This window comes from Penicillium daleae, assembly GCF_028827525.1.
Source record: "Penicillium daleae strain IBT 16125 chromosome Unknown utg000002l_segment0_segment0, whole genome shotgun sequence".
Classification (NCBI taxonomy): Eukaryota; Fungi; Ascomycota; class Eurotiomycetes; order Eurotiales; family Aspergillaceae; genus Penicillium; species Penicillium daleae.
Window position 1 is genome coordinate 1,421,296 of NW_026623150.1, and position 15,021 is coordinate 1,436,316.

At 47.3% G+C, this 15,021-nt stretch overlaps 2 protein-coding genes across 2 annotated transcripts; one reads left to right on the forward strand and one right to left on the reverse strand.

Annotated features, from left to right (window-relative positions):
• Window positions 1-1,063: 1,063 nt before the first annotated feature.
• Window positions 1,064-2,813, reverse strand: N7458_001536 (uncharacterized protein; the record flags this gene model as incomplete). Its single annotated transcript, XM_056904919.1, has 3 exons — window positions 1,064-1,791; window positions 1,856-2,442; window positions 2,503-2,813. 3 exons carry the CDS (start codon window positions 2,811-2,813, stop codon window positions 1,064-1,066), a joined length of 1,626 nt encoding a protein of 541 aa, XP_056769026.1.
• Window positions 2,814-10,743: 7,930 nt separating this feature from the next.
• On the forward strand, window positions 10,744-14,875 carry N7458_001537 (ABC transporter ATP-binding protein; the record flags this gene model as incomplete). The annotated part of the gene is made up of 6 exons (XM_056904920.1): window positions 10,744-10,853; window positions 10,907-11,127; window positions 11,212-12,347; window positions 12,407-14,383; window positions 14,448-14,563; window positions 14,629-14,875. Coding segments are annotated over 6 exons (3,807 nt in total), but the record flags the coding sequence as incomplete, so codon positions are not given.
• Window positions 14,876-15,021: the final 146 nt, after the last annotated feature.

Consider the following 15,021-nt stretch of genomic DNA (forward strand, 5'->3'; position numbering starts at 1 on the left):
AATTGTGTGGATCATTGGTGCTTCTAAAGGAGCCTCTCTTACAGCCGACCACTTCTCCCTAGGTGGTGTTCAGACATAGTAACCCAGAAAGGCGTGTTCCAAAGCATTTTAAAGCCCTAGGGGCCTCGGTTAAGACTGACAGCGGCCCATCTGGGTCATTTTACCCCTTTTAACAAGAGAAACCATGTGGAAATTTGTAAAGACCCATCCAACGTTGTCATATGATTGAAGACTGGATCCACAGAGTTGATGCGCGCCAAATACAGCACACTCCAACGGTACCCTGCTTTAGTACAGTATCCCAAGAGGTACGCCAGAGAGAACCCTTAAGATGACTCGGACCTTACAATATCAGGAATAAGTAGATTGGAAACTGGCTAAGTGCCCTCACCTTTCACTTTCCCATAGTAAAGACTGGCTCTCGGTATATCAGGGGGTGTGCGGTACGGCAACAATGTGGCATAACGAGGAAGCGGTAGATAATCGTATTCTAACGTAGAAGTCCTCAGTGAATCTTTTTAGAACCCTAGACCCATTTGTTTGCAAGACTGTAAATGAGTCGGAATTTCTTTTGCTTCAAAATGATCTATTGGTGGCTATCTCGACCTATCGAACATGAATGGTACTCTTGAGTGCATATGCGTCCCACCAAGCCACGTTGTGCTACTCGCATCATTGGCTGCATCATTCAGAATAATTTTTATTTCTTTTGTTTAGAAAGGTCCCTGATCAATCGAGTACGGCCTCCGATTGCGTTGATCTGGTGGAATGCCCGCCAAATACACAACGCTCTTCTGCGTGGGCGACATGGTCCGGTACGAGGTCCATTCGGCAGAATTGACAACGGTATCGTTGTACTCGTTATGAGAGTCACTTGGGGCGAAATTCGAAGCACAGTTGGCTATGGTATTGTTGCCTGTCGTGTAAGTTGGTTGCTCATTTCGATTGAGCCAGTTCCAAGATGTATCCAGAACCGAGTTGTTTACATAGTAAAAGCTGGAGCCTTCGTCAAGGTAATACCCTATTTATAGAGTTAGATATACGCATCCGTTCCTCGGGGATTTCATGTGTATGTACCATATGCCTGGGGGGACTTGACCCAGTTGTCGCTGAGGGTCGTATTGGGACTCGCCGACAGCGTGTATATACCACCGTCGTCTGAATGGAGCGTCCCAACGCTGTAAAGGAGATTTGCACTAATTCTCCCACCTTGCATTGTGGTCGGTGTATTGTAGACGGGCTGGTAGTTGTAGAGGCCGCGTAGTTGGTACTGCGGACTGCCCCCCGCATCGTTAGAACCCCATCCATAACCGTAGCAAATGCCGCTATATGGGACGTTGACAATATCATTGTGCACAATGTACGTGTCTTTGGCATAGCTGGCAAAGATGGGAACAGCCGAGTCAATTGTGTAGCCCAGGTCCGTAAAGATATTCTCAAGGATTCTTGTGTTCTGGTTGAGCATACGCGGGTCTGATGGGTGGTGTGCGTTTGCTTGAATACCTCCGAGGGTAATAGCATTGGCTCCCGTCTGGTGGAGAAGCATGCCACTAATCTCGACATCGGATGCCCCGAGGCCGACGCCGGTTGTATGTGCATTTGGATCATTTCCTATCCCAAATCCACCCATCAGGGCAACGATGCTGCCATTTTGAAACAAGATGTTCTGAGCCGCGCTCACTTGAATTGAACCAGGCACTTGCCACCAGAACGGTCGAGATGCTTCAAAATTAGTATAAGACTTGTTTGTACCAATATAACCACCTGTCTGCTGGTCGACATAGCCTACGTCTGTTGACATGTAGTCTACCTCCGTCAGCTTGGCGTTTATATGAGAGGTAATTTGGGGACTTACTCCAGGTAGTGTGCATGTAGTTGAAGCCTCTGAAGGTGAGATCATGGACAGGCTGGTCATATGTGCCACCTATCAAGAGCAAAGTCTCCAACTTGGCCAGAACGAGATACATGTTACTGGGGTCCTGGCCAGAAGGTGGCATGTAGTAGATGATATGACTCTCTGGATCCAAGTACCATTCGTTTGGATCCGTAAGGAGAGACAATGCGTTCTCCACGTACAGACCATGGTCGACATCTGGTTTATTAAAAGAGTCATACCCAATGATATTATTATTCCAAGCCGGTTGCGCCATGAAAATGGTGTCATTCGATGCCCCTGTAACAGGGTTGTAGCGAGACGTGAAGGAGTTATGAGCATGGAATTCGGCATGTTCCAATCCGGGCATGGTCAATATGTACTTGGCTGAGTCATTTACGACTTTCAAGCCAGTGGCAGTCTGGTTGACCCATGAGCGTTGTACTTGTGCCCGAGCTCGCTGCGCGTGAGCCTGGTTCGCGTAGAAGTGACGCGTGGTGAAGGCTGGAGCTTGAGCTTCATAGATGCCTTTACCGGCACTGGAGGCCTTCCACTTGGTGATGCGCACCCTGCGGCCAGCTATTAGCAACGCCCAATTCTTATAACATTGGGTGAGGATTGTTCCTTACCCGCCAGAGATGTTCACCCCTTTGATCATGTCTTGGGCCTGCCAGATGACGCGATGGCCGTGCTGACCCGAGTCCTCGCTAGTGAACTTCAACGGCTCATTGAGATAGTAGGTACCTGGACCCACGTAAACGTAAATATCAGACCTCATGCCCTTTGTTGACCTCTGGACAGCCGCCTGAGCCCTTTCCAATGTACGAAAAGGGGCCGTGGCCGAGCCAGGTCCAAAGTCATTGCCATTTACGGCCACGTAGTAATGACTCCAAACAGGCACGAGCAGCAAGGCCTGAAGGAGTAAAGTAGTTAAAAACATGACTTTTCCAAGTATTTTGCCCAGAAATCTGAGTGCTCTAAGCTACCGCACGCGCTGGATTGGAGTGCAGCAAGATGTTTATCTCAGGTCTTTCCCCAGTATTTTATGCCTAGCATACCCAAGGGACATATTGTCATTTCCCCAGACTTGTTAGCCTAAAAGGCACATATTCGGTTATCAGACATCTCTAACCATTTATGTCAATTCTGCCTAAACGTAGCTGCCGCTCAGGTTTGGGGTAGTAAGTGATTGCCATGGACGATTGCAGCATCATGTGTTACAATGGCGATGTTCAGCAATAGGCAAGATGTGTCTTAGCACGCACTCTCAGAAGTGTCTGTAAGTCGCGCAGAATGATTATCTACTATCTATCTACGTAGTTCTAAGAAAATTAATGAATCAATAGACGGATAACCTGGTAAGTCAACTAGTTACGGTACAGTCCGCAACGAAGCTATTCCAGATACTCACATGATAAAGTCGGCACATATAATGGCAAATCCTGTACCTAGAGAGAAATGATAACAAAGGAATCATACAAGAACAGATCCAGTACTTTCACATTTGTGACTCACTACAGCACGATGACTTACAATATTGACAAGCTACGTAACGGATCCAACACCCAGCACGAATATGGCAACACGGGACCTAGAATTCCACTATACAACATAATAGGCAATCAAAAACTTAGTATTATTCGCCAGCGTGTGATTACCTCTATCAATGAGCGCCTGAAAGCGGCTGGAGGAGCTCCTGTAGTCACGCTATCGTGCCACCAAACCGAAGATCACCGCCGTGAACCGGGGAATGTGCAGGCACGAAGTTCGGTTAAATCCTGTTCGCGGGGAAGCGGGGAGAGCTGTCGAACAATAAATACCCGTACCAACTACTGAAGAAATGTAACCCATGGAGCATTTTTGGTCAAGCGGGTAAATTGCTGAAATTTTCGTTAAAGGGCTATCTGTAGAGTCGAATATTATTGAGAGATTCAAGGAGTAATTGAACACTGTAAAGTACGGATTTAGAGACTTAAACGGTAAGTTCATAGGTATTAAACTGCTCAAAATTTTCTATCTGAAGTACGATTAGTGATAGAAAGACAGATTTATTCATTGTGCACTTACTTGCGCTCGATTAAAAACGTCCCCTTATGCAGTATATTTAGTCAAGTTCTAAAGGGTATCGGTGTAGGCCGCTATTGTTTAGATATATATCTGCATCAGAGTAGGCAGCAATAGTATCATGCTATACTTAGATGTAAGTTCCCGGGAACCTAGCAGAATATTTTAGCTGGAAGGATTATTTTTATTAGCTTAACTACCCCGCACAGAAAATACCGCCCTAGGGTATTCCTAGGAGTACCTTGACGGTCTTAGGAATAGTTGATTAGGCATATACGGCTTGTAGATCTATGGTTCCTTTTTGTATCCGCTAAATACAGCGAATATACCATGACGTCGGAACCCAAGAAGATCCTTGGCTATAGTGACCGTAAAAGGGTATGAAAAATTTCGCAGAGAGACCTGCAAAGTAGCAAGTAGAAATGCTCAGAACTAGTAGTCCATCTAGGAAATACACACCGTCATCTTTGCTTCCGCCAATGAATCAGGGGAAACGAATAATGCTCCTAGGAGCGTCTAATCTAAGATAAGGCACATTGTCGAATTCATGATTACCACGCTAACTTTTGTTGTTATGGTGGAAAATGATGATTGAAAGGAAAAAATTATGTAGGGGTTGGGCTAGCGTGTCATATTTTGTTGACCTTGCTCGGGTTCCAGCTCACACGTACCCAAAAAAAGTTCACACGGACCCAAAAAATTTCTGACTAATTTTGGGTACCCATGAGGTACCCGACCTCACACGTACCCAAACTATTTTGGGTCCTGATGAGCTCTTATACTTACTTTTATGCATATGATTAATAATTATGTAGGGGTTCAACTTTAGTTGAACCCCTACCTCACTAAAATATACTATCACTCTATACATCTCTTTACAACTCTATATAGAAGATTATACTATACTCTTAAAGACTCTATCTATTTTTTATTCATAATAATATAAAAGAGGTAGTCTTTCTTCTAGTAAATTACACGTGTTGAAAGAAAAATATAGTTTGTTTGGGGTCATGAATCAAAAGTGTCAACAAAGAAATGAGAGATATATCTTCAACACAAACACAACACCATTTTCTTCTTCTTCTTCCCTCACCACCCACTTTGTTTACCAAAGGTCAGAACACCTGTTTACTCTACTCCCTGACGCGTTTCTCCATATGTTTTGCATATGCTGAACACTTCCAGCTCATCAACATGTCGAATCTTGGACTCTTCCCTGGCCTGGGTCCAACCCGGGCTGAATTTGACAACACCACAGTCTTAAACGCGACCAACCCCGACCCTCTCCTGGGATATGCACATGGTATGTTTCCCAGATGCATATGCTGTTGATATGTTGACCATATGTAGGGCCCATTCCAGACAACAATCGTGGCTGGAAGCCAGCTGCGTATACGGCAGCTCTAGCTGCAGGCGCACGCCACTACGACATCAAGGCAGCTGATATCGCGGCGACCCCGCCTCCAAATCCGGCCGAGGTTCTCAACAAAGAGAACATAGGAGTGTACGTGGTGTCTGAATATACTGAGGGCATGGTTATCGTATGCTGACACTGAGAGGAACAGCTGTGATATTGTCGTCAACCCTCCGTCCCAAATGTGCGGTCTAGTCTTCTCAGAGGGACCTGCTCTGCGTCGACACATCCGCAATGAACATTCCGGAGCTGGCAAGTGTCTATTCGTTGGATATGTTGAACATATGCTAACAATATGACTACGATATAGTCGTCAACCCCAGCCGGCGAGCAAAGACCCAGCTGGAGATTATTGCGGGCCAAAACGCCATCAAGCGTTGGGTCCTGCAGGGTGGCTGGCGGGATGCTAGCTACCTCCATGAGCCTGGACGCGGCCCTGACAATGGATGGATTGGACACTGGGCCTCCGCTCTGGAGCGAATTGCGTAAGTACTCTGGGTACTCTACGTTTTGCACAAGATTGATATACTTGTTACATATGACTCTCATATGTTTAGCGTATGCTAACAATCCGTATAGAGCTACCGATGCACAGTTTGCCGCACAATACGGCACTCGTTTCCACCGCTGGCAGGCCCCAGCAACCCCGAGTTCTGGTCATCGCAGCCGCCGGGTAAGTCCCCTTTTTTTAAGAAATGATATGTTAAGCATATGCTAATAGTATGTAGCGTGGACCTGGCGTCCCTGGGAATCCTATTCCCTTCGCGGGTTTTGGCCCCACTGCCGGTAATGGAGACAATAGTGATGGAGGAGGTGGCCCACCTGCTCCCCATATGCAAGACTCGGAGGAGGAGGAGGAGGTAGAGGAGGAGGAGGTAGAGGAGGAGGAGGTAGAGGAGGAGGAGGTAGAGGAGGAGGAGGTAGAGGAGGAGGAGGAGGAGGAGGAGGAGGAGGAGGAGGAGGAGGAGGAGGAGGAGGAGGAGGAGGAGGTAGAGGTAGAGGTAGAGGTAGAGGACTCATCCTCTGATGCTTTTGAGTCCCTTTAGTTAGGCGTAGGTCTCTTTGTATGAATTTTCTGTTATTTGTCTATACGGAACATATGTTAAACTTATGCTCAAAGTAAATTCAAGATATTCTTAACTTATACCAAAGATTCGCCTGACTCTATACTCCGTAATAATTCCTCCTTCTTCCTTCGAAGGGCTAAGATCCTTTGCTTTCTCTCAAGTTCCGCAACTTCTTGCTGTAGCCGTGCCTCTTCATCATCGAATCCCTGAGTATAGCCTAACTGCTGAGAAATACTATCATGCGGCGCTATTCTAGACGATCCGTCAAGAACTGAACTACCCTGAGGGGTAGATAGCGGTGCAGATATAGATTGACCATATACTGAGCTTATGTCAGTTATCTCTGAAGTAGATATCGAAACTATGTCCGAAATATCTGGAAGCCCAGGTGGTTGCATCGTCGGGTTAAGGTCATCGTAAGGATTGATCACGTTCCAGGGCTGGTATGGTTTATTGATACGACGGTTGGCAGATTTTTTGTAGCGCTTGTCTGATATAAGGTTAGTATATGTGTAACATATGTTGAACATATGGAACAAACCCTTCTTGCGAACTTGTTTGGCAATACGATACACAGGGTTTTGAGATCGCCAAGTTGGGAAGAGACCTAGCTCTTCTGCAAGTTTATTCTTTTGGATCATCTCTTGTACATGTTTTTTGCATCTGTAATAAAGAGATTAGTAATATGCTCTATACATGATAAATCGGGTAATATACCGGAGAATTGCTGTTAACAAAGCTTGCTTTCGGCCTACTGCCTCGTTATCGTGAAAGTGACTACTTTCACTAATTCCAGTATGATGTGATGCATTCGTCCACCATTCAATAGGAATCTTAGATGCCTCTGGGGTTATTCCAGCAAGAATCCAATCAACCTTCTTATTCTGAAACCATTTTTCGGTCTCTGGCCACTTTTCTGCAACTTCATCCATAATTCGAATAACCTCTGCCTTTGAATTTGCATTCCAGATCATATCAATAGACGTAGTAGCTTCGTGACCAGGAAACCTTTTCCGAAAGGCTCGCTTAACGTGCGTTTGGCATAGGATCAATATATTTTGCAGATGTTCTGACCATGTCCAACGAGGATCTAGGCCAGCAAGATAATCTCCAAGCCCTAAATGAAAATAGAAAGTGAGTATAATTCAGGCATATGTTAAGCATATGGGAAGCGTACCAGGTGCTTGCTTCTTACACATGTCAACAGTAACCGTCCGAATTCCCTCACAAGAATCATCCCTTCCAAGCTGATACGCCCATCTAATTGGTTTTCGTCCAACATCCCCAAGAATCTTGAAGATTTTCTCAAAAAGAACCCGATAAGCTACTCGAGTTTCGAGATTCATGAAAGCATAGACATAGGTATTTAACCCTGAGAGTCAGCATATGGTTAGCATATGTTTAGCATATATAGAACACCAGAAAATCTTACTCTTTACCTGTTCATTCCACCCTGAAATTGTGAAAAGCTTGGTTGCTCCCTGAACCATCTTGAAAGCAAGATCCATTTCCAGATGTCGTACACTCTGAAAAAGCTTAGCTTGTTCGTATGTGCAGCATATGATCAGATAATGCTCCCGATTCTCGTCAAAGAAATAGACTTCACGAATCCATTGATCATCCACGTGTTTAGTTAGATCAAACTGGTATTCACGCCATACCCCAGCAAGATTCGTCCCTTCTGGATAATATAGTAGTCTCTGCTTATGAATCAAAGCAGTTACTCTATCCTCAATGTGTAAGCTCTTGTGGATATATCGAAGCGCAGAATCACCATGTTGACGTATAATCTTCGCAAAAGTAGGTGAGACCATCAATTTACGTGCAGTTAATCCTAGGATATCCTGCGTGTTGATTGCGTCAATGATTTCTTGACCAATATCATGTGGTAGCTTTGTAGGCGGTGGCGGCGCATGTGAATGAGATCCTCGACAAACGAGAAGGAAAAAAGGAAAACGATCCCATACGCAGGGGATATAAAGGTCAATCTTCACAGAGCAAACACTATATATCAGCTGACCAACACCATCTGCATGAATTGAGTCTAGGACAGGGTTAGCATATGTTCAGCATATCCAGAGCATATCTAGTGTAAAACATACCACAGTGGCGACGTCTAGCTGAACGATGCTCCACGAAGTAACAGTTCTTGGTTCCATATCCAGTATCTCGTAAGCCATCCTTATCGCAAAGAAGCTTTAGAAACGCGGTGTCTATCCTTGCAGCACTTCGTGGAACGTGCTGACAGTAGTGCCAACGCTGGGATCCGACCTGCGCGTTCGGACACCCAATAAAGGTGAACTACTTATAGTTAACAAATATTTAGTACATGATAATAATATGCACTTACTCCATCTCGAAGCCACACTGTTGGCTTTTGACCTCTGCATGTCCGCTCACTAGGTGCATAAATACATGGCCCTTCTATATCCCACGTCTTGAGAAATCCGAAGTAAAATCTATCTTAAGCGTAAGCTTAATAGAGGTTAAAGCTAGGGAGGGATATATCTTACTCTCTAGTTCGCTCCTGGATTTCCTGCGCAATAGTGTGATACACAGGCTTTGCAGCAAGAGCCTGAAGTTCGCGGAAAAGTGTTGGTTTAACACGGTTATAGCTTTCAGACGGGGTAATAAGATCAGGATGAGCTTGGTGGCAATGTTGAATCCCTGTACATTGAAAGGATCGATGCCATGATCTTGATTCTTTGTCTTTAGAGTCTTTCTGGAGGAGTTTCGTGAAGATTTTCTTGGCCGATTTGAGTTGTTTAATCGAGAATTGAACCTAGGATAATTAGTTATCATATATGCTAAGCATATGCTAGACATATGCTAGGATTATATCGAACATACCGACGACATAAGCTGTGAAGTAGCTTGGTTGACAGCAGTAACGGTGTCTTCCACATTTTCAAGTGGATTTTTGGAGGCATGAATGATATGTAAAATACCATTCTTGTCTGTATCAGGATACTCTGGGAGGATAAGGTGCTCCTGAACTTCGTAGGCGATCACAGCATCTCTAGAGCTAATGCTTACTTGGGTCCCGTCTGTTTCTATACCTGTTTGGTTTCGTTCCGTAAAAGGTGTAGAACATAGAGAGCTAGTATTTTCCTCATTATCCTCACAAGAATCGACATCAGATAACTCATATGTATTAGTGCAATCTTGGTACACTGAAGTTTCAGAGGCCGATCGTTGTCGCTGATATAAAATATAAGATTTATGTATGCTCTTATTTATAAAACGATCACTCACAGATGGAAGATTATAAAGAATTTGATTAATCTCTAATGCAGTACTAGTAGTAGATTGCGTAGAGATAAATATGTCAGAATCGGAATCCTCGAATAGCGATGGCGAGAGTAAAGACGCCGACATCTTGTGGAATTCGATACTTGGTAACAATCTTGAAAAGGGGTAAAATAAGGTGTTTAAAAAATTTTCTGCATTAAAAAATATTATATAATCTAGAGGTTTGGGTACGTGCGAGGTCGGGTACCTCATGGGTACCCAAAATTAGTCAGAATTTTTTGGGTCCGTGTGAACTTTTTTTGGGTACGCGTGAGCTGGGTGCCCGACCTTGCTTACTCAGGTCACTCCTCTCTGGGCGGACTTAGTAAGCAAATGGGGATATTTCCATAAGTTAGTTAACTAGATCAGGCTCAGTGAGTAATCAGGTCGATTACATGACGATCACTGACGAGCCCTGGCCGATCAGGGGCGTGCCAGTTCTAATCAGTGAGCAAAAGTCGCGAGTGGGCGAGCACTTGAACGGAAAGGGACCGCCAAGCGTTGTCGGACAAAATTCGGTCTATATGCCTTTGGTATGGGCTGGGGCTGTCAGCTAGCAGAAGTCGAACGGCGATTTGCTCACGAAGGCCTAGATCTAAGAACGCGCCAATCAAACTGTAATATTTTCGCCAACGCTAAGCCTGTTAGGGAATACGAAAAGGCAGAGCACAGAGAGTTTCAAAAGTACGGACACTCCTCACCTTTTGGGAATACGAATGCTGGGGACGAGGAACTCAACTGTCATCCAATTTTTGTGCTTCCAAAATAAGAATAGTACTAATCAGAAGATGGAACCTGGGCCCGTGATAGCATATCCAAGACTCAGTCGTTTTCCCAAAGGGGAGTACGAAATGGCGATAGCTACCTTGCCTAGGAGACACTATATAAACGTTAACTGAAAGGGCATCAGAACACCAGCACGAAGCAAATACCCTCTTTCCAATCCTCTCTTCAACGATACATATATGCAAAGTCCTATTTTGAATAGGCGCAAGTGAAAAACGTATTCTGGACAGATTATGGCTGAAACAGAGATTGATAAAGCTGCGGAGTGGAAGGCATGCTCTGATGAGGAGCGACAACGCATCCAATGCCAGACCCGCATGGCCAGGGAGGCCAAGTACGGATACTGGTCCCTCTATCGGTATGCGAGCGCACTCGAGGTCGCTGCCATGGTTCTTTGCACATCTTGTGCAGTAGGCGCCGGCGTGGTGACGCCTCTCATGACGGTAGCTATGCCCGCCTTGCCCATTCAAAGATGCAGTATTCAATTGGATCCAATTACAGTGGCGCTGAACAAAAGCAGATTGTGTTCGGCAATCTCTCAAGTTCCTTTGTTGGAATCGAGACCCAGTCGGTTGAGACCATCGAATATCAACATCTCCTCCGTCGCTATACACTCTATTTTGTATACCTCGGTAAGTTGCAACCCACCTTTGGGCGCCCGCGGATATGGATCAAAATGACGAAACTTACACCCTGACTTTCTCACTCCACACTAGGCATTGGCTCTCTGGCAGCAGTCACAGGCAGTACCTTCGGATTTGGCTATATTGGCTTCCGACTGACCTGTAAAATCCGTCAGGCCTACTTCGCCAGTGTCCTGCGCCAGAACATCGCGTTTTATGATCACACAGGCGCTGGTGAAATCGCCGCACGCATGACTGTCAACATCAACGCTATCCAAGAAGGCTTATCCGAGAAAGTTGGACTCACCATAACGGGACTGGCCACATTCGTTACTGCGCTGATCATTGCCTTTGCGCGGTCCTGGCGACTCGCACTGATCTTGCTTTCCGTCGTTGCCGCCATCATTCTCACCATGGGTGGTGTTGGTAAAGTTATGAAACGCTTCCAAGCCCAGGCGCTGGAAACATCCTCAGCCGGCAGCACGATTGCGCAGGAAGCCATGTCTTCAATGCGTGTCATTAGCGCGCTGAGTGCCCAGTCCCATTTTGAGGAAAAGTTCACGGCCAGCATGGCTACCAGCGATGGGTATGAGCTGAAGTGGCGGGCAGCGCTGGGAGTATTGGTCGCCATGATGATGTTTATCATGGTAACTCAGTATGCGCTCGCATTCTGGAAGGGCTATCAGTTCCTGCAGAACGGTGAAATCACTATCTCCAGGCTTCTCACTACCATCATGGCTTCTATGATTGCTGGTATCTCGTTTGGGCATATTGCGCCACACTTGGGTAGTTTTGGTGCCGCTGCAGAGGCCAGTGACAAGGTCTTCGGCCTCATTGACCGTGAATCGCCTATTGACCCGGGATCGATGCAGGGTCGGCGGTTGTCCCACGTCAATGGGAGCATCACCTTCCAGGATGTCACGCACTGGTACCCTGCTAGCCAAGAGGGACACCCCGTATTGAACCGCTTCTCATTGCACATCCCGGCGGGCAAGACCACCGCGGTGGTTGGCCCATCTGGATCAGGCAAGTCCACATTGGTTGCACTCCTGATGCGATTCTACCTACCTGCCAAAGGGGATATTCTGATAGATGGACATGACATTGAGAAGTTGAATGTCCGATGGTGGCGGCAACAGGTTGCTCTAGTTAGCCAAGAGCCAGTGCTATTCAGCACCACTATCTTCGACAATATCGCGTATGGACTGAAGGGTGATGAACATGACAAGGTGCGCACAAAGCCCCGTTGTTCGCGAAATGGAGAATCGAATGCTAACATGCCATCTAGCTGGACCATGAGTCACGACAGCAACAGGTGACCGATGCAGCCATCGCAGCCAACGCCCACGAGTTTATCTGCAGTCTCCCCAAAGGGTACGACACGTTAGTGGGAGAGGGCGGCATGCTACTCTCTGGTGGACAGAAGCAGCGAATTGCAATTGCGCGCGCTCTCGTCTCCAACCCTCGGATTCTGCTCCTGGACGAGGCCACTGCAGCACTGGACAGTATTTCGGAGCTGTCAGTGCAGTCTGCACTGGATACCATGGTCCGTGGCCGGACGACTATCGTCATTGCGCATCGTCTGTCAACTATCCAGAAGGCGGACCATATCGTCGTGATGGCTGATGGGCAGATCGTAGAGCAAGGAACGCACGAGGAACTTTCCATCCAGCGTGGCATGTACTTCAGCATGATCCAGGCCCAGCAATTACAGGAAGCCCAGAGTCAAGAGCTGGCCGAATCTGATCGACTGTCCGTGTCGCTATCTGGCAAAGAGGAGAGCAAGAAGGCTGATGAATTCCGTTCGTCCTTTCTGGAGACGCGCCTCAGCAGTAGCGACGAGAAAGCTGTTCACGAGGCGGAGAAGAAGCAGCCGAAGACGTCTCGGGGCCTGCTGTCTTTCATTTGGAGCATGAGCATGCCAGAGCTCTACATCACCCTGGGTGGCTTCGTGAGCGCGGCGTTCGCAGGATGCGTCTATCCAATCCTCGGCATCCTTTTTGGAAACGTGGTTTTTGCACTGACCCCAAGCAGTCACGGCAGTAGTTCCCACACCGTAACCTTCTGGTCGGGCATGCTTTTCATGCTAGGCATGATGGCGCTCGTCTTCTACACCCTACAAGGTGTAGCGTTTGCCATCACAGCCGCACGACTGATTAGTCGCAGTCGCAGTCGCGCCTTCTCTGCGGTGCTGCGACAAGATATCTCGTTCTTTGACAGCAATGCAGAGACTTCGGGTGCATTAGTGTCATTCGTGACAACGGACATCCAGGCCATCGCAGGAATAAGCGGCGCGACGCAGGGCGCCGTGGTCAACTTTGTCTGGACGCTAATTGCGTCGATCGTCATTGCCTGCTCGTTCGGCGGGAAACTAGCTGTTGTCTGCATATCAACCATGCCGTTACTTCTCTTCTGTGGCTTTCTCCGAACGTGGATTCTGACCCGGCTGGAGCGTCGCACGCGTCAGGGGACCACCGCCTCAGCACTAGCCTGTGAGGCCATCAACGCGATTCGGACAGTAGCCGCACTAGCACGAGAACCGGCCTTGTCGCAGTCATATCGTGAAACACTCTTGACGCAGGAACCGAAATATCTCCGGGACATGATCCAGTCGGCTTTCCTGTATGCGCTCTCCCAGTCGCTTTCGCTGTTCGCTATGGGTCTGGCTTTCTGGTACGGCGGAACTTTGATCGCGCACGGGGTGTACACGGTGAAGCAATTCTTCATTTGTTTTGTATCCGTCATTTGGGGCTCGCAGGCAGCGGCCGGGATATTCTCATTCGCCAATGAAATTGGAAGTGCGCGGCAGGCTGCAGAGCGGCTGCAAGAGCTGCTGTCTGGAACGCCCGCTATTGACTCCTGGTCGCCGGTTGGGCTGCAGGACGAGATACAGGGCGATATTGAGCTGCGCGAGGTTCACTTCAGATACCCAGGACGCCCAGAACAGCCAGTCCTGCGTGGAGTGAGCTTGAAGGCGAAGCTCGGTGAGTTGGTGGCCGTGGTGGGTGCCAGCGGCAGTGGGAAGAGTTCGATATTTGCTCTTTTGGAGCGATTTTACGACTCAGACTCGGGAACTGTGGCAGTTGACGGTCGCCCGGTATCGCAGTACCATCTTCAGCACTATCGTCGCCAAATTGGTCTAGTTAGCCAGGAAACAGTGCTCTTTTCAGGGACCATTTGGGATAACATCGTGGCTGGGTTGGACCAGGTCAATCGAGACGAGGTGATTCAAGTTTGCAAGGATGCGAATATACATGATTTCATTGTCAGTCATTGATGAGTTTGTGCGTTGTCGCTGGACCTGGCCTGCTAACGATATCCGTAAATAGATTTCGCTCCCAGAAGACTTCTCGACATTCGTCGGCGCCAAGGGCTGTCTGCTTTCCGGGGGTCAAAGACAAAGACTCGCCATTGCTCGCGCATTGCTGCGACGACCGAAAATCCTGTATGACCCGCTATAAAATACAATGTTATGTTGCATTCTTGACTTACACAATTCGGGGCCAATAGACTGCTAGACGAAGCAACTTCCGCGTTAGACTCGGAAACGGAGCTTGCAGTGCAACAAGCGATCGACCGCGCCGCTCATGGACGTACGACGATTGCCATTGCACATCGTCTCAGTACGATCCAACATGCGAACTGGATCTACGTCTTGGACCGTGGACGAGTGGTTGAAGAAGGTACCCACACGGAACTCATGCGGGCTCGAGGGAGATATTGGAACTTAGCTCAGGCAACAGCCACGTCTTCGTAAGATAATAATCGAATTAGAATCAATTCAGGCTCATGCAGAGACACCAAACGCCCAGAAAGCTACCTATCCACCTAAAAAGTACACGTATGAGATGAGTCTCATTTGTTGACAGGGCATAAGTTCATTAATCTCGATGATCTATTATG